The sequence below is a fragment of the Phlebotomus papatasi genome, chromosome 2 (assembly GCF_024763615.1).
Source record: "Phlebotomus papatasi isolate M1 chromosome 2, Ppap_2.1, whole genome shotgun sequence".
NCBI classification, from domain to species: Eukaryota; Metazoa; Arthropoda; class Insecta; order Diptera; family Psychodidae; genus Phlebotomus; species Phlebotomus papatasi.
Window position 1 is genome coordinate 102,169,745 of NC_077223.1, and position 26,954 is coordinate 102,196,698.

Here is a 26,954-nt window from a genome sequence, read left to right on the forward strand (position 1 = left end):
GGAGACATAACTCACATAATTTTTCTCTGAAGTCAGAAAACTAAATATTTGCTGTTAGCAGTTGAGTAAAACTTATATTTCAACGAAAGTTTAAAAACATGAAATTTGTATTCAATAGCATTTTTCACAAGAAAAAAATGGCGTATTTTACACTACATTTCGCCGTGCAAAATAAGGTATGATCAAGGAAAAAAAAACAAATCCTTGTTTAAGTTTTAAACAATCAACTCTAGATTGGCTTTAAATAAATTTGTAAAGGCTCTATCCTAAAGTTTCTTACTGGCTTGAAGCTTTGAGATGAGAAAATATTCTTCACATGTTGTACTATGTTATCAAAGAATATGTATATATATTTTTTTAAAGTTGCAATACGCATGTGGCGTATACACACTAGTAGAAATTTTTTTTTAAATGCCTTTTTAAAGCAAATTTCCCATATCCTTGTAGGTAGAAACGTCAGAATTTTTTAAAAAAGGCATTTTTAAAAAAAAATTTCTACTAGTGTGTATGTAGACGCCGCTGTTAAGGTAATCTAGATATATTTATTTATTTTTCATTGAGATAAGATTAAATATTGAAAAAGAATATAGGTAAACAAATACTGTCAATTTTTCTTGATGGATTTTCCTAAGTTTTGCTTAATTATTTTGAAAAAAATACTTTTCTCATGCTGTTGTAAAATTTACTCCCTAGTTTTTGCCAATATTGTTTAAAAAAGCTTTAAATAACAGATATTTTTACTTAAAAAATAATAATATAATAAAGTTTAAAGTAATGAAATAACTAGGAGTTATAAATTCTTATATTTGTGTTAAATTGTAATTATTTAATAGTAAAATAAGGAATTATAATGATATATTGTTAGAGAAACAAGTACCATTTTATTGTAATAAATTTTAAATGTTTACTTAACCTAATTATAATTTTTTATACTTCTACACTGATGTATGTATATGAGAAATTCAAATCTCACTTAAGTAAACTTCTTGGAGATCATTTTTCAATCTTTGTTAGAATTTAAGTCAAATTTACATGTAAAACAATTAAATAAGGCTTAGAAATTCCTTTTATAATATTTTTCTTCACTGAGAAAATAAGAAAATAACGACTAAAGTATAAACTTTTTATTTTAGCCGTTACTTTTTATTTCCTTAGTGATGCAAAATATTATAATAAGAATTTCTAGTTTTATTTAATTATTTTCCAAGTAAATTTGATTTTAATCTTAACAAGGGTTAAAAATAGTCATCCAGGGGTTGAAAGAGGCGAGATTTGAATAAACTCATGACAAGGGTTGTTTTTCCGCTTGCCAGGGGTTGATGGAAACAAGGGTTGAGTGTAACCCGTGTTACGGGTTAAGCCATATTCCTTCCAGGGTTTGACGAAACAGGGTTTAAGGTATAAACATGCCGAGGATTGGTCTTCATTCTTGCCAAGGTTTACTGAGAAAAAGGTTTTAAAATATACCCCTGACAAGGATTATGGTTTACTCTTGCCAGGGTTTGACAAAAACAGGGTTTAAAATATAATAGTGTCGAGGATTGGTCTTCATTCCTGCCAAGGTTTACTGACGGCAAGGTTAATCAATATCCATAACAGGATTTGATTTTCTACCTTTTCAGGGTTTGGTTGAAACAGGGTTTAAAAAATACTTGTACGTCAAACCTTGCCACGTTTAGGTTGAAACAGGGTTTGGCATCAGTTTGATAGACAAACCCTGTTTTACATACCCATTTAACCGTGGATTTTTTTGAGTGTACAGGAAAACTACTATCATAGGCACATAGAGGGTTCATCAGTACTAATATTTATGTAAAAATATTTTTACTTGGTGGACACTGTTTTTGTGGGTGATAACAAATTCATAAATTCTGCTTGTGTCCATCCTATATTCTAAGAAGAGTCCATGAATGATAATTTTAATGTGGCAACTCTATCATTAGATGTGATTATTTTATAATTACACATATTGCAATCCGCGAATTTTATCGACAATTGACATAATCTTCAACCCTGTTGCCTAAATTTTAAGGTTGCAAAGTGACATTTTCTTGGACTCAAAGTGAAAAAATGGTTTTCGCTAGCGCCCTAATGTCATGAAAACATGGCTTAGAAAAATTACATAAAAGTGATTTTAAAACTAATAACCAGTCATATAGACAATTTAAGCAGATAGATTAGAGTTCCGTCTAAATATTGATGTGCAATTTTTTGTATTCGGTAAATTTTTTGCAGTGAAAATGGGCTTCCGAATTGTCGAATCAATTATTATACAGGAAGGCCCCGGACCCAACTTATATAAAAATCGCTACTGAATTTCCATTTTCTTCTTGAGGAAAATCTAAGAATTTCCAGGAACTATTTGAGGTTGGATTATGAACCTAATAAGTGAGACATTTTTTGTCATAGTGCAAGAATCGCTTCGGTTTGTGTGTTAATCAGAAAATAATCACAAACCTTGGACATCATTTTACAGTATCAAGCATGGTCACTTTCCCCTATCGCCAAGAAATAGATCAATTCAAAATTTGATTTAAATCACATAACTTTCTTCTTTGAGAAATTTCAAATGCTTCAAAAATTTACCCACTACAGGATAACATTTATCTTTTTATTGATTTTTCTGAAAAATCAATAAAAAATCCAGACATATTAAATATCTTTTTTTTGCGTACAATATTCTAAAGTTATTAGTAATAAGAGGATTTAAAGCATATTAAATTTTCCAGACAAAGGTCAAATAAATAATTCTATAGAACACAAATTTAATCGAACTATAAATTAATGTAATTTCTGACAATGTTCTTCAGTTAGTGTAAAATTGTTGATAAATGTTACCATGTAGGGGGTAAATTATTAAAGAATTTGAGATTTCTCAAAGAAAGTTATGTGATTTAAATCAAATTTTGAATTGCTCTCTTTCTTGGCAATACTCTCCTTTTGTGAACAGTCCAACATGGTTAGGTATATCGAGTGTTATCCTGAATACCAAAAATTTGAAAAGTTTATTAAACTTCTTCTGCGTATAATTAATTTATCCATTATACCAAAGAATTACCTAAGGGGATACGAAAAGTTTATTATTCCGATTTTCGAAATATACGCTTTAACTTCTGGGGTTTTTACAATGTTGTTCTATGAGCAAGACCTTATGATATTTATTGTAAGAGTATTATGCACTGTAGGACTCTTATATCTTCTGATTAAATCGTTGTCAGTTCTCGCAAATACAGATCAATTAAATGTTCTGTTTCTATTCATCCAAGAAGCCCATCAAGTTTATCAAGTTGATTATGTTACGGATTCTGCAAAAATCTACCTAAAACGCAGCCTTGGCATTATTAAAATAATTACAGGGTAAGTCTTTAAAGATATTCGCCTGGAAGGGAATAATGCGCCACATTCTTTAAGTAGAATTCTGTTTCCAGCATATTTTGTGGCCGGCATTGGAGTAATCTCTTACTCTGTTTACGTTGACTCAATGGTACTTGCTGTTCCTGGAATATTTCATAACCCGAAAGCTAATCTATTCTATCACCATATCCATCAATTTTTTGTAATGCAATTATCAGTTATTATCCTCATGATTCCTGAAACAGTTCTAATAAGCATTGGATTCTACTTCATTGCCATTTTGAACATCTTTAAGGACATACTACAATATCTCGATAACGTTGATCTTAAGAGTAAAAGACAATTTCTGCTCCAAATTCATAAATTTCATTGCAATATTCTCGATAAATTCTGTATATTTAGTGAAGTTTTCTACTATACATTTACTATACAAATTGCTATGAGTACTGTATGTATTCTGTTCATTTTCTTTATACTACAGACTGATGGAGGTTTCATCTTTTTTCCTCTGTTATTGGCAGTTTTTATTCAATTTGGCACTATTTGCATTTTCGGAGAGCTCATTTATTCGAAAACGGAAAAACTTTCAACAGAATTGTACCTCACAAATTGGTATGAATTAGGTTTAGAAGAGCAAAAGATCATTTTAATGTTATTGTATATGTCACAGAAGACATTTGGAATAAAAGCCGCTGGAATGTATGATATTAACTTAAGAATGTTTATTGAAGTAAGTAAGGCAGGAATATCTTTCCTTGCAATTCTCTATACTTTAGCCTAGTTATGCAGGGCTAAAATCCAAGATGATCACTGTAACAGATTTATCTGGTATTGAGATTTACTTGAGATACGTAAAATTATGTCAAACAGTCAAAATATCCGTTCTTATATAACATTAATATGTAGAAAAGTGTCATAAGACACAAAATATTGTATCTTATTGCTTGTGAACCAAATTTAAAATATTAATATTAATAAAAATATTAACTGATGATTTTCTAGCGTTGTTTTCTTCAGGCGCTTCAATCATTTACACCGCGCGGAACTGGAACTCACAACTGTGACAGTCAAATCGGGGGTTACACCGTCTAAGAGCCGAACGCTCTAACCAATTGCATCACGGACTCCCACAACTTACAATTGTTTGTCGAAAATTAGGAGTCCAATGTATGGGAGACAGCGCTACCTTCGGACTACTTAACGCTCGAAATTATAATATCATATTTTACTTAGTACATTGCCTCAAATTTCCTGATAAGAGCCATAAGCTAAATCTTTCGGGAACATAGAAAAAATGAGTCGTCCGAAGATTGATTCGTCTGCGTTCTTTCCCCTGCTTAAAAATATCTCTCAACTTCGTCAAGGCCGATCTATAACAACTATAGCTATAACCATTTCTTGACTGGACCATATTTTCGGAGTTTATGAAGCGACTTTGATAAAATTTTAGTATATATTCACTGGTAAAAATAAAAGGATCAAATTGATCTTTTGTAAAGGATGGATCAAATTAACATGTTTTATCATGATAAATGTGCATTCAATGTTTGAAATTTGATCCATCCATCATGGATCATTTTGATTCTTTTATTTTTACCAGTGTTGTATCTGAGATCGAAATCTTTCTAATGATGGGTTCCATCCGTCTCTATACACCAACCCACGTTCCTCGACCCTTATGCCCTAGACACACTTATGACTTAAGCCGAAAGACGACTTAGTGGAAAATAATGGAAATGTAGTTTAACCATTATATCCGATATAATTACGCTTAGCCGTCTCTTGGCTAATCCTTAGGTCTGTCAAGGCCCTTACTATATCCATATGGACCGAACTCTATCTGTAATGTTTATTAATCGATTTCAATGGACTTTTTTTCTTTTGTTGGACTTTCCAACTCAGACTATTTAAAATAGAAAATGACCAGTGATAAGCTCAGATAAGCTTATGGTGACTGGGATTCTTTACAGGCGACCAACAGAGATATGCATACTCGAAATGCGTGCAATTCGGGGTGCTTGCAACTCAAAATGCATGAAAATTCGATTGTGAATCGCGTCGATCCCGTCGAGCCAATTTTATCCATTTCGGTGGCCGCGAACCGTTTGCTCGACGCGATTCTTTACCCCCAAAATTCAATTCACAATCGAGCTGCAAGGACCCCGAGTTGCACGCATTTCGAGGTCGCCTGGTAAAGAATCTCAGCTACCATAAGCTTATCTATGCTTATCACTGGTTTTATGATTTAATATAAACTAAGAAATATTTTGAAAAGGTAATTCATGCTGTTTTAGTGCTTCTGAATTGAGAATAAATCAATAGAAAATTAAATAATTAATATACAACCATGCATGTTCTTTTACGTAATATTGAATTACTGTTATTATACATAGAAAATAAACTCATTAAATGTTTAACAGGAAAGTTAAATAAATGAGTTTGGAACGCAATTTAAATCAAAAAGTATAAATTGATGTATTTCCTGTAAAAATCCTTCATTTGTGAACATTCCAAAAATGGTTCAGTACGTCGAGTGTTATCCTGAATATCAGAAATTAGAAGGGTTTCTCAAATGCATTTTGCGCATCTTAAAGTTATCCTTCAAACCTTGGACATATCTACGAGGATACGAAAAATTTATCCTTGTCCTCATTTACAATATATACAGTTTAATATCTGCACTTTTTACATTGGTTTATTTTGAACGGAATCTTATGGCAATTCTTTTAAGAATTATGGTTATAGCAGGATTTATAGAAGTTCTTATTAAATCTTTGGTAATTATCATGCAAACAAATAAATTGAAAATTCTCTTCCTCTTTATTGAAGAAATTCATCAAATTCATGAATTTGATTTGATAACGGATTCAGCAAAAATTCATATGAAACACTTAAAAAGGAGCCTAGGCCTTATTAAGATAATTCTGAGGTAAGGTTTTTTAAAATGATGATCAAGAATAGTCTATTGAATTTCTTAAATAGAATTCTATTTTTAGGGATGTTAATGGCTAGTGTAGCTATGACATTTTACATATTTTACACTGACTCAATGGCACTTGCTGTTCCTGGAGTATTCCCAAGTAAAAATTCCAGCCTATTCTATCAGCACGTTCATCAGTGCACTTGTTTCCAAATATCAACTATTATCATTTCAATGTCTGACACGGTTATAATAATAATTGGATTCTATTTTATAGCTGTCTTAAATATCTTTCAAGACATCATACAATATATCGAACAATTTGATTCCCGTAACAAAGAAGGGGTCTTAATCCAACTTTATAAATTCCATTGCAATATTCTCGAAAAATTCAATATTTTTAGTGAAGTTTTTTACTATTTTATTTCAGTTCAAATTGCAGCTAGTGCAATTTTTATTTTATGCGTATTTTTTCTAGTTTTAAGTGAAGTCTCATTTATTCCATTGTTTGTATTAGTACATGGACAATTTGCAGTCATTTGTATTTTTGGAGAACTCATGTACTCAAAAACCGAAAGATTTTCAACAGAATTCTACCTCACAAATTGGTATGAATTAGGTTCGAAGGAGCAAAAGATACTCTTAACGATAATGTTTATGTCACAGAAGACATTTGGACTAAAAGCAGCTGGGATGTATGATATTAACTTAAGAATGTTTATTGAAGTTGTTAAGGCTGGTGTATCCTTCCTTACAATTCTCTATACTTTAGCCTAAGTTTTGCAAAGCAAAATTTCAAGATGATAACTGTATCAGATCAATTTTAAATTTGAGTATATTCAAAAATTGCGTAAGTGTAAGCAATTTCCAAAGATAATTCCCAAAATTCATAGGAAATACAGTGTCTTATCGTACATTAACTTTGAAGATTTAAAAAAAAAAAAAGAAAATCGTAGGGATTGTCAGGTTATTTTATCAATTTTTGTTCATTATTTTTTGTCCTGGATAATTAATCGTAGTATATCTATTTCTTTAACAAAAGTTATTGCTTTGAGATTATTATCACTATTCTAATAAATCTATAAATTAAAATTCTTGCGTAATAATATAATACAGTTTTAAAGGTAGATCAATATAGGGGAAAGTACTCTCCCTTCGAATGTTCATGTCGTCGAATAATCTGATTTTTCTTTTATTTTTCCTAAGAGACTTACACATTTCTATTAAATATTAGTTAACTTATTTATCAATTATATTGGTAATTATGTGAAAATTATGTGTAAATCTCTTAGGAAAAACAAAAGAAATTTACATTATTCGAAGACATGAACCATGAACGATCAAAGGGAGAATACTTTCTCCTACTTTAGTTTCTAAAAAGAAATATTAGAGAATAAAGGATTAGACTATTTTTAGGATTTATTGTTTTTTTTCGATGTTACCGTAGATGAGCGGACTTTGTCCTCCGTGAGTGACTTTGTTGCCCCCCTATTGTTAGTAAACTTTTCTTTAATTCTAATATTTAAGAATGTTCAGACTTGGTATATTGTATCGTTAAAGACCATCCTTAAGTTCTAGAAGTGAAGAAAAGCTTACGAATAGGAGGGGCAAGGCCACCTACTTAGGACAAAGTCATCCGTATCTATGGTATTATACAAAGGATACGAAGCTTTACAGGTGTTGCAATACTCATGTATACAAAAATATTAAATGAACGTTGTGCTATTTGTGTGAAGATATTCTATTTTTGATATCCCCTTACATCACAACTTCTCTGTGTTTACCACCAATCAATGGTTTTCTAAATTTTAACAGGTTTAGTAGAGAGAACATATCGGACATACAAACCTCGATAAACAAAACTTTATCTTTTTTTTCTTTATGTGTAGGTCACATGCACCGATTTGTTGCTTTTCACCCTGATACGCCATGTGTCCATCCAACGAGAAATGTTGTCAATGGATCTCTGAGTTTGTCTTTATGCTCCTTCTGGGTCTACATGAGATACTGTAAGCCCCAGACTTGTCGACTGCCAAACCCGGCGGGCATTTGACCATTTGACATCCTTTGATGTCACCTTATCATTCATGGAGATGGCCTACCCTTGTGTGTTATGATGGGACAACATCATGGCATGACCACTTTCCTCTCTCTTGCACGTAATTAAGAGACGGACGAGAGAGAGAGTTAGTTAGTGACTAGACTCGGATGAGTAAGGACGTGCTGCGTGCAGACTAGAGGGAGGATATGGTTGAAAGAGAGGAACGGGTGGTAGGTTTAAATCTCGTCCCTGACCCCCTTTCTAATATTTCTGAGATCCTAATAATTCCTTTTGGTACGCGGGTTTACAATACTAAAGTGACAATGTCGTCAGCGAAGGTTGCTACCATGGGGGTGACATTAGCTGTGAAAAGTGCGACCAGTCTTAGTGAAATTTTTTCCCTGTTTTCGTACACATTTCACGAGATATCTCCAAAACTACGTAGGTTGCAAATTTAGGGTTTTCGGTTGCCTCTTCATTATTAAATTGACTTTTATTTCGTATTAGTATTTTTTGCTAATTCATTCTACAGTGGCAGAAAACACCTAATAAACTCAAAAGTTTTTTCGGCTCGCTAGAAACATATGGGAAACATAGGAAATGTCATGCCCCTGGTTGCAACTGTAGCTCCACAAGTCACAGGCAAGTCTGATGTAGGGTAAAGTGGTATAAGTTGGACAATGGTACAATTTGGACAGGGCTTTTTGTCTTGATAAATTTAGTACTTCATTTTTATTTGTATATTTTTAATGCTTTAATTTTATAATTTGGTTCCTTGTGCTTTAAAACAAATTTTGTAGTGTATTTATCAAGAAAAAAGCCATGTCCAACTTGTACCGGCGAATTATCCAACTTGTAACACTAATTCCAAATTATATCACTTTACCCTATACAAGATGTACAATAGAGGAAAAAGCACGCATCCTGGTGGCACTCCCGTCGGTATTGGATAAACCTCTGAGTGAGAATTCCCGACTCTAACTCTGAAGAAGCGATCAGTCAAATATTCCTCGAGAATCTCATAAAAATTGTGTGGTAAACTTTGCTTGAGTTTATAGAGTAGACCGCTATGCCAAATCTTATCGAATGCTTGCGTGACGTCCAGGAACACTGCAGGACAGTATTCCTTGTTCTCATATGCAACACGAATTTTGTTCGCTACTCAGTGAACCTGCTCCACGGTACTCTGCTGTCTTCGAAACCCAAATTGGTGTATGGGGACTAGTTCTTTCATAGCGACAATGGGTTGCAGCCGGGCTAAATGTACTCTCTCAGCCAATTTAGATAATATTGGGAGCAGGCCGATCGGACGGAATGAGGATGATCTCTGCCTACTTCCACTGACAAGGAAAACATCGCAGTCTGAGAACAGCATTGATAAGGAACACAATAAATTTAATGGCAGAAACTGGAAAGCTTCTTTAAATTTTTTCCAGTTATTAAATCGTAGCCAGGGGCCTTCGCAGAACTCAGGCAGTCAATGAGACTTGTCAACTCAGAAATCGTACACTTTTTGATATGCTCCGACTCAACGACGGGATGATCATATTCCATACAACTCTGTATTTCAGCCTCAAAAGAACCATCATTAGAAGGGGAATTTGGTGTGAAGATCTTGGAAAAGTGATCACGATCAGCAAACAACGTAGCCTTCTCCTGCGGACTTCTTGCCCAACCTCCATCAGAGGCATCACGAATCGGAGGAATTTGTTTTTGGAAACAATTTATTTTCTTGGTGGCCTTCCATAACGAGTAGTCTGCAGCTTCCGTACCGGAGAGGCTTTGCAGGTGGTTCTGAATACCCTCATTTTTGTGGAAGAGCAATAGTTTCTTCAACAGTTTGGACGCCCTATTAAACCTTTCCTTATCACTTAATTGCCATTGCTTACGCAATTTCCTCTTTTTCGATATTTTGTCTGTGGATGTATTTTGGAAAATTCAGGACTGTTTTTAGCTGAGATTCTTTACAATATCAGCTTCTGTGGTCCAAAGTAAAATGCGACCTAGTCAGATCGACCTCAAAATGTGCATGTACACGTTTTGACTCTCATAGATCACGAATATCATACCTGCCAAAAAACGATTTTCGTGGACGTCCGGCCTTCCGGCCGGCCGATTCTACATAGTACAAACCAGGGGGTGACATTAGCTGTGAAAAATGCGACCGGTTTTAGTGTAATTTTTTCCCTGTTTTCGTACACATTTCACAAGATATATCCAAAACTACGTAGGTTGCCGATTTAGGGTTTTCAGTTTCCTTTTCGTTATTAAATTGGCTTTTATTTTGTATAAGTATTTTTTGCTAATTCATTCTACAATGACAGAAAACAGCTAATAAGCTCTAAAGTTTTTTCGGCTCGCTAGAAACATATGGGAAACATAGGAAATGTCATGCCCCTGGTACAAACGCTTCTAGCGAGAGAACGGAAAGATATATCGACAATCGGTTTTCGGCAAAGGTTAAATATCGGGTGGACGACATCCGATGGTGGTATCAGATCCATCCCCCAACCCCCCCCCCCACCTTCCACCATTTTAGAATACCCCCAAATTTTGTTTTCTTAATAACTCAGCCCCTATGGCATGGATCAGGCCCAAATTTTAGTATGTTATAGCTGACCTAAGGGCCTAAGGGCTAAAGGCCTAAGGGCTAGACCTAAGGGCTTTTGATCAATACTAAACTTAAAGTCCCTTAACCCCCCTAGACTCGAGCTAGAAGGGGTCAAAAATTGAATTTTCAAATGGCAAGATCTTCGGTTCTAATTGTCAGAGTTTGAAAAATTTTGGTTTTTTATTATGTTCTCGTTAAATGCTACAACTATTTGAATATCAAGTTTTCATCCGGTTTAATCTAAAGTCCGATTATTCGAAAAATCGATTTTCGAATATTTCGGAAATGTAAAGCCACGAGGCTTTATAAGTGGGAATATTGGAGGACTCACGGCTTAAGTGGCGTGAAACATCGGCTCACCGCACGAGCCGTGGCACTCCACTCGACAGCCTGAGCCATACTGAATGCCTCTCTCTGCCGATCGATAGATCGGCAGAGGGCTCTACTGACTGTGAGTGTGAATTGAGCGCCAAGCTCTGACCGTTGCTCACTGTGCCTGTGAGGGAAAGACAAACACTTGTCTAAAGGAATGAGTTGCCCACGGAACGGATTTAGATCCCCGTTTAGGCATGGCTTAACAGAACTTCCATTTTCAATTTTGATAAAAATTTTAGTATGTTGTATCTGAGGTCAAGAACTTTCCAACGATGGGTCGCACTTTGCCATAGCTCTACCCTGACCCGAGCTATAAAGGAAAATACCTTGACCGGACCATATCTTCAGTGTTTATGAAACTATTTCGATGAAATTTTATTACTTTGTATCTGAGATCGAGACTTTTCTGACGATAGGTCGCAAATGTCCCTACCCCACCTCGCTGTACCCTAACCCTTACTATATCGAAATTGATCGGACTCTATCTCTAATGTTTATTAACAGATTTTATTGAACTTTTTTTCTTAGGTTGCCCTTCCCCATTCAAACTCCAAATGGAAAGCCCTAAGGCCCAGATATAACATACTAAAATTTGAGTTCGATCGATGCCATAGGGACGGAGCCATTTAGCAAATGAAAAAAGGGGGTATTCAAAATGGCGGTAGGAGGGTTGGGGGTGGAGGTCAATACACCAACTTGCAATTTTCACCCGACATATAAACTTTGCCGAAAACCGCAAGTCAATATCTCTCTCATCTTAGTTTGGGAGCTATTAAGCTCCAAATACCGGACAGACGGGAATGGTTTTTAGCCACCCATATATTCGGGATCAGGAAGAGTGTCAAATCACATTTTGGCAAAGTTTGGGCGTGATCGAAGGACATGAAATTTTGGTAGGATTATAGTAGGTGAGATTGTTAAGAATCTCACCTAATATCGTCGGCAAAGCAAGTGAAGTTCAAACCCGAAGAAAGGATGTGATATTTTAATTATGTAGTCGGACTGTTGAGCCTGGAGGAGTTGGAGGGAGAAAGCTTGTCCTGACGGCGGCTCTTCTAAGCCAACCAACGGTATCAATCGCTGTTCAGCTGGGATGGTAACTTTGAGGGGTACTATAACGGTTACGATATCGCTATAGTTCCGCTAGATGGGGTTAAGTGCTTAACAAGTGATTCCGAAGGCACAATCGAATCGGCTCCTCTCGGAATTGACAATAGGAGTTCATTCCCGGAGACAAGCGATGGACGGTGCTCCAGCATAGTTTGGTGTGAGACCCGTAGAAATCTTGCCACAATTCGTTTATATTATTCATATTTTTTCTATTTTGTTTTAACCAAATCAACCTTGAGAAAATCAATAAAAAATCCAGACATATTAAATATTTATTCTATTGCGTATAATATTCTAAAGTTATTAATAATAGAGGATTTAAAGCATATTAAATTTTCCTGACAAAGGTCAAATAAATAATTCTATAGAACACAAATTTAATCAAACTATAAATTGATGTAATTTCTGACAATGTTCTTCAGTTGGTGTAAAATTGTTGATAAATGTAGGGGGTAAATTATTAAAGAATTTGAGATTTCTCAAAGAAAGTTATGTGATTTAAATCAAATTTTGAATTGATCTATTTCTTTGGCAATACTCTCCTTTTGTGAACAGTCCAACATGGTTAGGTATATCGAGTGTTATCCTGAATACCAAAAATTTGAAAAGTTTATTAAACTTCTTCTGCGAATAATTAATTTATCCATTATACCAAAGAATTACCTAAGGGGATACGAAAAGTTTATTATTCCGATTTTCGAAATATACGCTTTAACTTCTGGGGTTTTTACAATGTTGTTCTATGAGCAAGACCTTATGATATTTATTGTAAGAGTATTATGCACTGTAGCACTCTTATATCTTCTGATTAAATCGTTGTCAGTTCTCGCAAATACAGATCAATTAAATGTTCTCTTTCTATTCATCCAAGAAGCCCATCAAGTTTATCAAGTTGATTATGTTACGGATTGTGCAAGAATCCACCTAAAATGCAGCCTCGGCATTATTAAAATAATTATAGGGTAAGTCTTTGAAGATATTCGCCTGGAAGGGAATAATGCGCCACATTCTTTAAGTAGAATTATGTTTCCAGCATATTTTGTGGCCGGCATTGGAATAACCTCTTACTCTGTTTACGTTGACTCAATGGTACTTGCTGTTCCTGGAATATTTCATAACCCGAAGGCTAATCTATTCTATCACCATATACATCAATTTTTTGTAGTGCAATTATCAGTTACTACCGTCATGATTCCTGAAACAGTTCTAATAAGCATTGGATTCTACTTCATTGCCATTTTGAACATCTTTAAGGACATGCTACAATATCTCGATAACGTTGATCTTAAGAGTAAAAGACAATTTCTGCTCCAAATTCATAAATTTCATTGCAATATTCTAGATAAATTCTGTATATTTAGTGAAGTTTTCTACTACACATTTACTATACAAATTGCTATGAGTACTGTATGTATTCTGTTCATTTTCTTTATACTGCAGACTGATGGAGGTTTCATCTTTTTTCCTCTGTTAATGGCAATTTTTGTTCAATTTGGCACTATTTGCATTTTTGGGGAGCTTATTTATTCGAAAACGGAAAAACTTTCAACAGAATTGTACCTCACAAATTGGTATGAATTAGGTTTAAAAGAGCAAAAGATCATTTTAATGTTATTGTATATGTCACAGAAGACATTTGGAATAAAAGCCGCTGGAATGTATGATATTAACTTAAGAATGTTTATTGAAGTTGTTAAGGCTGGTGTATCCTTCCTTACAATTCTCTATACTTTAGCCTAGTTATGCGCAGGGCTAAAATCCAAGATGATCACTGTAGCAGATTTAACTGAAACTCAAATTTACTTGAAATGCATAAAATTATGTCAAAATATCCTTTTTTATATAACATTAACAGTCTTGTTGTTTGTGAACCAAATATGAAATTAATGAAGTTATTATACAATTTAAATAAAAATATTAGTTGATGTATCTCTAGTGTTGTTTCTCATTAATAAACTGTTACAACTCATAATAATTGTTTGTCGAAATTTAGCAGTCCAAAATCTGGAAAAGCGTGATACCTTCGGACGACTTTAATCACCTCACTTTTTTCTTTTAAATATATTCCCAAAAGAATTAACCCTTTATATTATTAAATATTCAAATTTCATGATAAGAGTCATGAGGTTATGAGCCAAATCCATCAGGAATATAGAAAAATGAGTTGCCCGAAGCTTGATCCAAATGGCAGTTATTTGCTATATTTTTTAAAAGATTTTTCTTTTATTATTGAAAATGACTGATCTTGACAGACAAATTTGGTGTTTTTGGAAAGGCCTTGAGTTCCACTTATCATATTTACAAGCAAAATTGTGTAGGGGAAAGTGCCCATGCTTGATACTATCCAAGCTTGATAATAACTATTTTTTTCCTACGTTAATCAATAATTGTGACTCACAGCAATATATTTTAATAGCTGGTGCTAAGACTCACATTTCCGAAGAAAATTAGGATCCTAGCTCTTTTTTCCTAGTTTCAGGAAGCAAAAATCAAAAATGAGTCCAAAACTGTAATTTCAATAGGGGGAACTGGGGCAGTAGTAAACGGGGGTAGTTGTAACCACCACGATTTTTAAATTAGATATTGAACTTCAGAGGACGAAACCTATAACGAAATCATAGATGCTATGGGGATGTACGTGTCTATAGGTAGAATAGTCAATATAGTCAAAATAGTTTAAATATAAAAAACATTTTTCCAAAATTTGTGATATTTTGATAATTTTGGTCATTTATATTTTCACTTGGAAATTAAAAATAAGGTAAATTAATCAAAATATCACAATAGCAGCTCTTACCTACATGTTTCAAGATTGTCTTAAGGCTCTTACTTTCAAAATTTAGATTCACATTTTTTTTAAAGAATTAATAATTGGTCAGAAAACAGCATTTGGGGTAGATGTAACCAGGCAATTTTCCCAAGTTATAGATGTCGCGAGTGTAGCATGAAGGGCAAAATATTTTTTCTTCTTCTTCTTCATTTCATTAGTTTGACAGCAGCGTTTCATGGTGGAACATTTTCTTTTATTTCGCGCAAGAAAAAGTAAGTTTTTAGGGAGAAAACGTAGAAAATACACTAATTTCATTTGTTTGTAGATAAAATGAGAAACTATAAAAAGAAGGGGACAAGACAAACAGTCTGCGAGAAGTCTATGAATGCAGCACTTCAGGATTTGAAGGATGGGATAAAAAGTATTAGAGAAGCCAGCAGATGCTATGAGGTGAAAATTTCTACTCTGAGGAAGAGGTGGCTGAGGATCCAACACCATAAAATGAAACATATCCCAATCAACAATGCTTTAAAATTGATATTGGATAAAAGCTCCAAGTATTCAAGCCGCCAAATTTTTTCAACAAAAGAGGAGGAGCAGATGGTTGATTACTTGAAGAAGGCAAGTGTGCTGAGCTACGGATTCACTATGGAAGAGATGAGGATTCTTGCTTTTCAGTATGCAAAGCATTTGCAGAAAAATATTCCAGAAAACTGGGATGTAAATGAGATGGCCGGTGAAGAATGGAGCAGGAACTTTATGAAAAGGAACCGGTAAGTGTTGATAGGAAAACCATTTATTCTCCTTATTTTTCCTCATCCTTCACATCCCTGCAATCCTGCTCACCCTAATTACAGCTCTATGATCTATCTTTTATCCTTCTGCCCGCGATTGGGACAGGGACAATGTACCACACTCCTTGTGCCCTCCGGTGAGGGCACTCCAACGGAGGTTGGGTTTCTGGATTTGGGAGGAGGCTGAAGTGGTTCAGAGGATATCCGTGAGCCTCTGAGCATTGAGCAGCTTTCTTGTGGGGGCTCAGAATGTTGGTGGCAGGTGAATGTTGAAGTGTCTGGTGACTTCTGTGTTGATGGTGTAGAGGCCAACAGGAGATGTTGCCTCCTCTGCGGTCCATTGTGGAAGAGAGGAAGCTGGTCAAGTTTTCTTGTCATCTCTGTTCCAATCCCCTCAAATTTACTCTCCTATAAGCAACCTCGTCACAGAAGAATCTCCAATACACTTTGAAAAAATGTTGCACACGCAAAAGTATTACATCTTTCGTCTCTTAGGATTCTGCGTGCCCAAAATTTTTCTATTCTCTAGGTCTATAAAGCGAAGTAGATGAATGAGACCCTTGTAATCCAAACTTAGATATGCATTTTGTGATTTTTCAGGAACCATGCAAAAGTTTGGAAGACTAATTACTAAGTTCTTTTGAAATGCAAAGATTCTTTCTCATTACAAATCTAAACTAAACAATTGAAAAAAAACAGAAAATTTGTTTGCTATATATTGTATTATCCGGAAAGACTTAACCTTTTAATAATAGTCAAATTAGAAAGCAAATGTTATTAAATTCAAACCTCTATACTATACTTTTCCTATATTTTAGGTCACTTTCAGTCAGGAAGCCTGAAAATACCTCGGTGGCTAGAAATTCAAACTTTAATGAAAAGCAACTGGAGGTTTTTTACCAGAACCTAGAAGAGGTAATGAAAAAGTTTGATTTCAAGCCGAACCGAATTTACAATATCGATGAAACCGGCTTAAGCAGTGTTTTACCACCATTGAATGTAATCGCTCCTTAAGGAGTCCGACAAGTCGCTCAAGCAACCTCTGATGAGAGAGGTCAACACATTACCATGGTTGGTCTGATTTCTGCAGCGGGAAGTTCGATACCCCCCATTTATATTTTTCCCAGAAAAAAAACATCCGATGTTTATATGGATGGAAGTCCTGAAGGTTCCATCGGGATTTTCAATGGTTCAGGGTATCAAGATAAGGATTCGTTCCTAGAGACTTTGAAGCATTTAAAGAAATACGCTTTGTCTTCAAAAGAATCTCCCATTTTGTTATTGTTGGACAACCATGCTTCACATTGTCATGTCCAATGTATTGACTACTGCAGGGAAAATGGAATCATTATGCTCTCGTTTCCGCCACATACTTCCCACAAGACTCAACCACTGGACATAAGTGTTTTCGGGCCTTTTAAAAGACGCTGTGCTAAATTATTTCAAGCGTGGATGCGCGAGAACCGAGAGAAAGCCGGGCGCATAACTATTCACAACATTGTCAAAATTTCTGCCGAAGCTCTTGAGGGTAGTTTCTCCAAACATAATGTCCAAGCTGGATTTTTGAAGGCTGGCATTTTCCCTTTTAACAAAGAGCGCTTAATAAATCAAGCCAAGGAAGTGGAGAGTATTTCCACAAACCTACAAATAAATCCTGAACCTAGTGAAGCGAATGCTGAAACAGTGGAGACCATCAGACCCCTTCCAAGACCTCTTCAGATTAAAAATGAAAATAAAAGAACTGTGACATCCATGGTACTTACCAATTCACCAGAAAGGGACAAAAGGAATCTTATTGAAATAAAAAAAGAACCCAAAGAGTGTTGTAAGTGCAAGACAGAACTAGAGAAACGCCGAGGGAGAAAGAGAAAGAGCACAGATCCTGAAGATGTCGACAATAATGAAAATAAACAAAAAAGGAAGAAAATTCAGAAGAAGGTGATTTATAAGAAAACTCAAGATCAAAAATAATACTAATAATTTTTCAACATTTTTACATCAAACTATTTAACTAACTTTCAATTCTATAGTAGATTGAATTTTGTGATATTGGAAACTAATTTATAGCTTTGAATAAAAACATGAAGTTAGAAAACTGTAAATTGACTTTATTTTATTTTAAGGTTGAAAAAGATGATCTTAGAGATAATTACGTGAAAATTTTATTTTTTTTTCTGAATTTTGCGAATTCAATATTTAAAAGCGCGGGAAATTAACCTTCATGAAAGATGTCTACTTTATTGCCTACGATGACCATTGGTGGCGCTGCATTCGTTAAGAAGTCCAAAATGCCAAAATATGCGAAAAATCAATGAAAAAAGGTGTTTGAATTGCATGTCTTTAGTTTTCGGCTTTTTTAAACTTATTTCTTGTAAAAGTGCAGTTTTTTTTGACGAATACACATACTTTACATATCTCTGAAGTAATTAAAATCAATGAAAATTGTGCAAAGTTAATTTCTAAGCCGGAAAGACGGGTGTTTACATCCTCCCCAGCAAGTGGTTACTTCTACCCCAGGTATTTTGTGAAAAGTGAAAAATGCATAGTTACACAAATTTTATTTTTACGGAAAACTCAATTGTTTTCCAGCATCCGCATTGCCCTTGATGTGTTGTCTATACCCAAGGGTAAAACATTACCTAAGAAAGATTTTCCAAAAAATCACTGTGTGCTTGGAAAATTGAATCAAATTCGCAATTACCAAAAATGGTTACATGTGCCCCAGTCTCCCCTACATGATATTTTATAAGTATTTCTTAGTTAATGTCGCTGTTCAGGAAAACTACTATCATAGGCACATAGAGGGTTCATTAGTACTAATATTTATGTAAAAAACATTTTTACTTGGGGACACTGTTTTTGAGGGTGGTGACAAATTCGTAAATTCTACTTGTGTCCATCCTATATTTTAAGAAGGGTCCATGAATGATAATTTAAATATGGCAACTCTATCATTAGATGTGATTCTTTCATAATTACACCTATTGTAATCCTCCAATTTTATCGACAATTGACATAACCTTCAACCCTGTTGCCTGAATTTTAAGGTTGCAGAGCGACATTTTCATGGACTCACAGTGAAAAAATGGTTTTCGCTAGCGCCCTAATGTCATGAAAACATGGCTTAGAAAAATTACATAAAAGTGATTTTAAAACTAATAACCAGTCATATAAACAATTTAAGCAGATAGATTAGAGTTCCGTCTAAATATTGATGTGCAATTTTTTGTATCCGGTAAATTTTTTGCAGTGAAAATGGGCCTCCGAATTGTCGAATCAATTATTATACAGGAAGGCTCCGGACCCAACTTGTATAAAAAGCGCCACTGAATTTACATTTTCTTTTTGAGGAAAATCTTAAGTTTTTCGGGAACTATTTGAGGTGGGATTATGAACCTAATAAGTGAGACATTTTTTTGTCATGGTGGGAGAATCGCTTCGGTATGTGTGTTAATCAGAAAATAATCACAAACCTTGGACATCATTTTGCAGTATCAAGCATGGGCACTTTCCCCTATCAATAGTTTATTAGGGATACAGAATCCAAAGTCATTAATGCATAAAAAGTCCAAAAACCAATAATTCTGAATCGGGTTATCTGGTTATAATACTGACCAAGTAAGAAAGTTTAACCTCGACTAAAGGACGTCCTAAATATTTCATTAGGTTTTTAGTTAAATGCTCTAGAGGTTATTTCATTTTCCTCTATAATAGTTTCATTATTGGAAAAATCAATAGAAAATTAAGTCATTAAATAAATTATCGTTATGCATAAAATATTCTAAAGTTATTACATTGATAGTAGAAATACAGTGCATTAAATTTTCAATTTAAAGGTCAAATAAACAAGCAAATAAATTATTTCGAAGAAAAATTAAATTTAACTTTGATATAAATTGATGTATTTTATGCCGATGTCGTTCAGTTGTCAACTGTCCGAGATGGTTAATTGAATGTTACCCTGAGTATCGGAAATTGGAAAAGTTTCCTACACTTCTTCTGAAAATACTTATCTTTCACACCAAGGAATGTCCTAAAACCTCCTAAAACGATATGAATGGTTTATTACTCCGATTATAGATTTATACGTTTTAACGGAACTTTTACAATGATATAAATTTTCGACTCTAGGATACACCTACAGCTTCTAACTAAATCGTTTTCAGTTCTCGAAAATACAAAGCAGTTGAATGTTATATTTTTCTAATTCGTCCATATCCAGTTCATCAAGTTGATTACATTACGGATTCTGCAAGAATCAATCTATAACGCAGCCTTTACATAATGAAACTAACTTTACGGTTAGTCTTTGAAAATATTCAACTGGAAGAGAATATATCAAAATCCTAAATCATCGATTCCTTTCATTTTTGGATGTGTTTAGGAGATAGTCAAGGCAGACATTTCGTCCTTAGGAACCAATACTCATCAAAAACTTCTTCTCGATTCTCTCAATGGAGACGAAGCATCATGAAATATTAAGGAGTCAGTTGGCTTTTTCTAACTTCACATCACACCATTCTTAACACATTCGCCATCAATCAAAACGCATTTTCATTCATTCGCAAATAATCATACATTATCTTGGCCATCTGGCAATTCAAAATTCAATTGCATTTAGAATATTGTTACTCTAGTGTTAATTTAAAAGTGAAATAAAATATTTGGACGGAGGAACCTGAAAATCGTTCTTTTGCCGAATATTAATCCCTATATAAATCTATCACAGGTTCGCATACAATTAGCACAATCAGGGCATATCACAGATAAACTCATCACAGCTCTCATTATCACAGGTTTGTCCCAGGATATTGCTTTGGTTATCACATATACTTATAGCAGAAACATATAACTCTCAATCACAGGTAATATTCTTTACCATTCAAGAATAATATTTTTTTACTATTTTAGTTGTTCTACATAATATTCTAAAAACTGAATAAAAATATGCTTTCGGTTGATACAAAATTTCTAAATCTCTTAAGATAAATGAGGGCATTCAATGGGTCAAGTGGTAGAGTACTCGTTCTATGATGCAAGTGTCTCGGGTTCGAACCCCCTTTAGGTCACCAGGAATTTTTCTGGCGTTAAAGGTGTTCGCGGATTGCATCCAGTGAGCTTCACTGCACTTGATTCCACGGGCATGGGACTGACAACCTCATCCCGTGTGTATAAGGGTACATACAAAAAAATAATAATGCATGTCTATAGAAATCCCTTTGTGGGAAGGCCTAGTTCCTTCATGGAATGTTGTGCCAGCATTATTATTATTATTATTATAAAATAATTAAAGAAGAATGGGAAGAACAACTGGTCAGTGTAGTTGAGGAGTATAGAGCGCAGCCGCACCAAGCGCGGAAGTTTTACCAGCAAGTCCGGGGTATGAAGCCATATACGCCACGAACTTCATACTGTAAGGACAAGCAAGGGAATCTGGTTTCCGATCAGAATGGCATCCTGGAGCGATGGGTGGAGTACTTTGATGAACTTCTCAACGGACAGCTCAATGATGAGTTGGAGGTCCCAACAACTCAAGGTGTTGATGCCATACTAGAGCCACCTAGTATGGACGAGGTCGAAAATGCAATCCGTCGGCTTAAACACAACAGAGCGCCAGGAGTAGACGGAATTGCAGCAGAGCTGTACCAACATGGAGGCGCCCAACTACACCGAGTTGTTCATCAACTAGTGCTCCGTGTATGGGACGAAGAGGTAATGCCAGACGAATGGAAAATAGGCATTATCTGTCCTATACATAAGAAAGGAGATATCACAAACTGTAGCCATTATAGAGGTATTACGTTGTTGAGTACCGCCTATAAGATATTCTCCTCTATTCTGCTTGGTCGAATAGCCCCATTCGCTCAGACCATTATTGGCTCATACCAATGTGGTTTCACTCCAGGCAAATCAACAACAGACCAGATCTTTTCCCTTCGGCTGTCTATGGAGAAGATGAGAGAGCATGACCAAGCACTTCACCATCTCTTCATCGATTTCAAGGCTGCCTACGATAGCATAGTCAGGGTAAAACTGTACGAAGCCATGGGAGAATTCGGCATCCCGAACAAACTGATTAAACTGACTAGGATGACCATGACCGATGTGAGGAGCAAAGTAAAGGCGAACGGATCACTGTCACGAGAGTTTTGCGTAAACAACGGACTCAGACAGGGGGACGGACTATCCTGCGTCCTCTTTAACCTGGCACTGGAGAAAGCGATCCGTGATTCCGGCGTGAGCATGAGGGGGGTCATACTCAATAAGTCCACGCAGCTCCTAGCCTATGCTGACGACATTGACATTATGGGGCGCAATCCCAGAGCTGTACAGGAGGCCTTCATCCAGATTGAGCATGCGGCACGAAATCTGGGGCTGCAGATAAATGTAGGCAAAACGAAGTACATGGTGGCCTCGTCAGCAGCGCTTCCGGCAACATCTACGGAGAGCATCGGTCAAACAGGGCTCCCGATGGGGGACTACAACTTTGAAGTTGTCAACTCCTTCGTGTACCTTGGGTCAACAATCACAGCCGACAACAACATCTCAACAGAAGTCCGCGCACGGCTGCTGAAAGCCAACAAAGCCTATTTCAGTCTATCAAGAGTGTTTCGGTCCAGAAACTTAAGCATAAAGACTAAGCTATTGCTGTATAGGACTATGATCCTGCCAGTCCTCACGTATTCGTCTGAGACGTGGGTCCTCAGCAAACAGAATTGCGAACTCTTAGCCGCGTTTGAGAGAAGGATCCTACGACGGATTTTTGGCCCCATATGTGAGGAGGGACGATTCCGGAGCCTATACAACTATGAGGTGTATGAGCGCTACCGAGAGGTAACTGTCGTCAAGCAAATACGCCTCAATAGGCTCCGGTGGGCTGGTCATCTGGTTCGCAAGGATGAGGACGACCCAGCCTGGAAAGTCTTTAGGGGCGGACTTTATGCTACGAGGAGACGAGGCCGACCCAGCCTCAGATGGACCGACGGCGTGGACCAGGACGCCAACTCATTAGGGGTGCGGAATTGGAGAACAGTGGCGCGTAACAGGCTCGAGTGGCGACGGGTCCTGAGTCAGGCCAAGACCAGTAATTGGTTGTAGCGCCGGATAAGTAAGTAAGTAAGTAAGTAAGTTATTATAAAATAAATGAAATTTTGTCCAAATCCGTGAGAAAATCCAATCTCCCAAGTAAATTGGCCACTGAGATTTAAAATGCCAGGAAGGAATTTTTGGGGAGTATTGGTTCTTAAGGACGAAATGTCCGCCTTGACTACCTCTAAAACGGGTTCCGGTCAAAATCCCGAAAGCCAAAATCCCGAATTCTTAAAAGTGTCATAACTAACTCCCATGATTGCACCCGCACTTGCTGGAGGCAAAGGGAAATCTTCTGTCTTGGGAAATTATTCTATATTATTTTCCTCCATATAATTTCATCCCTTTCACGATTTTGAAAATTCGGGATTTTGGCTTTCGAAATTTTGGCTGCCACCGCTCTAAAACATATCCAAAAATGAAAGAAATCGTTGATTTGTTTTTGACATATTCTCAAAAAAGTGGTTTCTGGAGGTGAAGGAGTAGGGTGAGAGAAAATCCATATTCTATTTGGATTCGTAACATTAACTGAATTTGAAAAATTTATAGAAACTGAAGAAATTCTAATACTATAGACAGGGCTATAAACTATCCAGTGGAAGTGAAGGGAACGGTGTATACAAGAGTGTAAATCCTCAATTTGTCGAGAAGGTAACACTTCTGCAAGAAAAGGGCGTACATATTCAACTTGGCGTAATTGTAAATCAGCGAATTTTAATCTTTCTAAATTCATCTAGTGAGAAACCGAAGTTCACTCGATCTAAAAGGTGTGGAAGCGGCATAAATATATAAATTTGATCAGTAATAAAAATAAACTGCTTTCTCTTGGAGTTTGAGCAGTTAAAAATTAAAGCTTTAAAATTATACCTGTAACCATTTAAGGTGTTTATTTTAAGAAATAGATCGATTTTTGTAAAGATTCATGTTATCTAATGAATTAAATGAAAAATACTTTTAGATTAAAACGCACTACCTTCAAACGACTCAAGCTTTGAACAATTCATTTTTTCAATGTGTTTCAAATGAATTTGGCCCATTCTAACATATTATTTTAATAGTCAGTCCAAAGCCTTAAAGTTTTCGAAAAGAGCCATGGGTTTAAACCATAATGAATATAGAAAAAAAAAAGTTTTTCGAAGTTTTGAGTCGTTCGAAGGTAGCGTGCTTTCCCCTACTTCAAAAGTAATTTTAATTTTCCGTGTAATAAAAAAATAGTTATTTTCAGTTTGTGTTATTCTCGTATATGTACATAAGTATACAGATAAATATTTTATAAATATTGTTTTATAAATGTCATCAAGAATGTTGAAGAAAAAATATATTAAAATATTTTCGTGTATCGAAGGAAAGAAAAATAAATAAAGTTATTATGTAATTTAAATCAAATCATGAAATGATTCACTTCTTGGCGATGTTTCTCATTTTGTGAACAGTCAAACATGGTTGAGTATATCGAGTGTTACCCGGAATACCAAAAATTTGAAGAGTTTATTAAACTTCTTTTCCAAATACTTCAATTATCATTCATACCAAGGAATGCCTTAAAGGGATACGAAAAGTTTATTTTTCCACTTTTAGAATTATATTGTTTTACTTCTTCAGTTTTTACTATATTGTACTATGAGCAAGATCTTATGATATTTATCATAAGAGTTTTACCGACAGTAGGATTTCTACAGCTTCTGACAAAATCGTTGTCAGTTCTCGCAAATACAAAGCAGTTGAATGTTCTGTTTCTATTCATCCAAGAAACTTATCAAGTTCATCAAGTTGAATATGTTACAGATTCTGCAAAAATCCATCTAAAACGCAGCCTTGGCATAATCAAATTAATTACAGGGTAAGTCCTTGAAAATATTTGCCTGGAAGAGAATAATTTACTATATTCCTTATATAGAATTCTATTTTCAGTAAATTTTGTGGCCGGTCTTGGCTTAATGTCCTACTTCGTTTATATCGATTCAATGGCACTTGCTGTTCCTGGTGTATTACATATTCCGAAAGCTAATCTATTCTATCATCATATACATCAATTTTTTGTCATGCAAATATCAATTATAATCATCATGATTCCTGACACAATTCTGATAAGTATCGGATTCTACTTCATTGCCATTCTGAATATCTTTAAGGACATACTAAAATATTTCGATAGCATTGATCTTAAGAATAAAAGACAATTCCTGATCCAAGTACATAAGTTCCATTGCGATATTCTCGATAAATTTAGTATATTCAGCGAAGTTTTCTACTACACATTTACAGTTCAAATTGCAACGAGTGTAGTATTCATGATGTTCATTTTCTTTATACTGCAAACTGAAGGAGGTTTAGCCTTTTTCCCTCTGTTATTGGCAATATTTGGTCAATTTGGAGCTGTTTGCGTTTTTGGAGAGCTAATTTATTCAAAAACCGAAAAACTTTCAACCGAATTGTACCTCACAAATTGGTATGAATTAGGTTTAGAAGAGCAAAAGATATTATTAATGATGTTGTACATGTCACAGAAAACGTTTGGACTAAAAGCAGCTGGAATGTATAGTATTAACGTAAAAATGTTCATTGAAGTTATTAAAGCAAGTGTATCCTTTCTTACAATTCTCTATACTTTATCTTAATTTGAGGAATTGAATCACTTGAAAATATTTGTATGTGAATATAGTCAAAAAAAAAAATAAATTTCGTCCATTCGTCAGTGAAAAATGAAAATTAATCAACTAATCAATAAACGTCGCAATCATGTTGAGGAAAATCATTAAAAATATTTGAAGTGTTTCAAGAAAAAAAGAAGAAATAAATGAAGTTATTATGTAATTTAAAACAAATTATGAATTGATCTATTTCCTGGCGAAGTACTTCATTTAAGCATACCAACATGGTTGATCATATCGAGTGTTACCCTGAATATCAAAAATTTGAAGAATTTCTTAAACTTCTTCTGCGAATATTTAGTTTATCTTTTATACCAAGAACCGTTCTAAACGGATACGAAAAGTTGATTTTTCGTTTATTGAATTAGGGTGGAATCACCAGTTCTCGCCAGTGCCCCACTTCTCGCCACTTACATTGAAATCGCTATTTTTCGCAATTTATGAAATAAATGAGTCGCAATTTTTTTGTATTGTTTCTGCTTCTACGCATAGAATCGAAAAATAATAATTATTCGTTTTGGATTCACGATTTTGATCACTTTTTAGAGCAATATTTTAAGCAAGTGCATCGAATCCAACATCTCTTACCAAATGTACTAAGTGTCGTCAAATTTTCATCAGGCCAAAAATACCTATTTGGGTAAATAATTTGTCTATTTAATATTTAATTGCACTTGTGGAATACATAAAATTTGTATTTAGTCAATTAATATTTCATTTTATATTATTTTTGTATAAAAATAAGGCATGGCGAGAAGTGGTAATATTCTGGAATTGATTTTACCACCTGTCGCCATATCTTTTCAATAGGCGACGCTAACTTCACTTCGTACATTCTCAGTTGTCAAATCTGCATTGTTTACTTTCTGCAAAAGCCCCATAATTTGATTTCTCAAATAAAAGTGAAGAAAAATCATTTAAAGAAAGTAATAAGTGATCACAAGGAAAGAGAAATGGTGAATGTATTCTTTTCATAGCATTGCCTAAAATAACCGAGTGTGGTTCTTTTCAAGTGGGTGGCGAGAAGTGGTTACAAATTTTACAAAACTGGCGAAAAGTGGTAAAAAGTGGCGATGAAATGGTTATTTTTGCATTATTAATAAAAATCAGTTTTTTAAGTAGTCCAGAGTTATCTTCTAGGATTATTGTTTTCCTAGAGCCAATACATCTAAGTAACTTTGTGTCAAATTTGACTTATCTTGTAACAAGGATTCAAAAGTTATGATTAAATGAATTTAA

General features: G+C 34.9%; 2 protein-coding genes across 2 annotated transcripts in view; one reads left to right on the forward strand and one right to left on the reverse strand.

The window, feature by feature from the left end:
- Positions 1 to 26,954, reverse strand: part of LOC129800474 (uncharacterized) — a 77,951-nt gene that overhangs the window by 25,006 nt on the left and 25,991 nt on the right. The gene's annotated exons all lie outside the window — the stretch shown is intronic.
- On the forward strand, positions 15,826 to 18,093 carry LOC129800475 (uncharacterized). The gene is made up of 2 exons (XM_055844879.1): positions 15,826 to 15,954; positions 16,794 to 18,093. The coding sequence occupies exon 2, from the start codon at positions 17,044 to 17,046 to the stop codon at positions 17,944 to 17,946; it is 903 nt and encodes a 300-aa protein (XP_055700854.1). The 5' UTR covers positions 15,826 to 15,954; positions 16,794 to 17,043; the 3' UTR covers positions 17,947 to 18,093.

Coding starts and splice junctions, on each gene's coding strand:
- LOC129800475 (XM_055844879.1), top strand. CDS start 17,044: ATGGTTGGTCTGATTTCTGCAGCGGGAAGTTCGATACCCCCCATTTAT.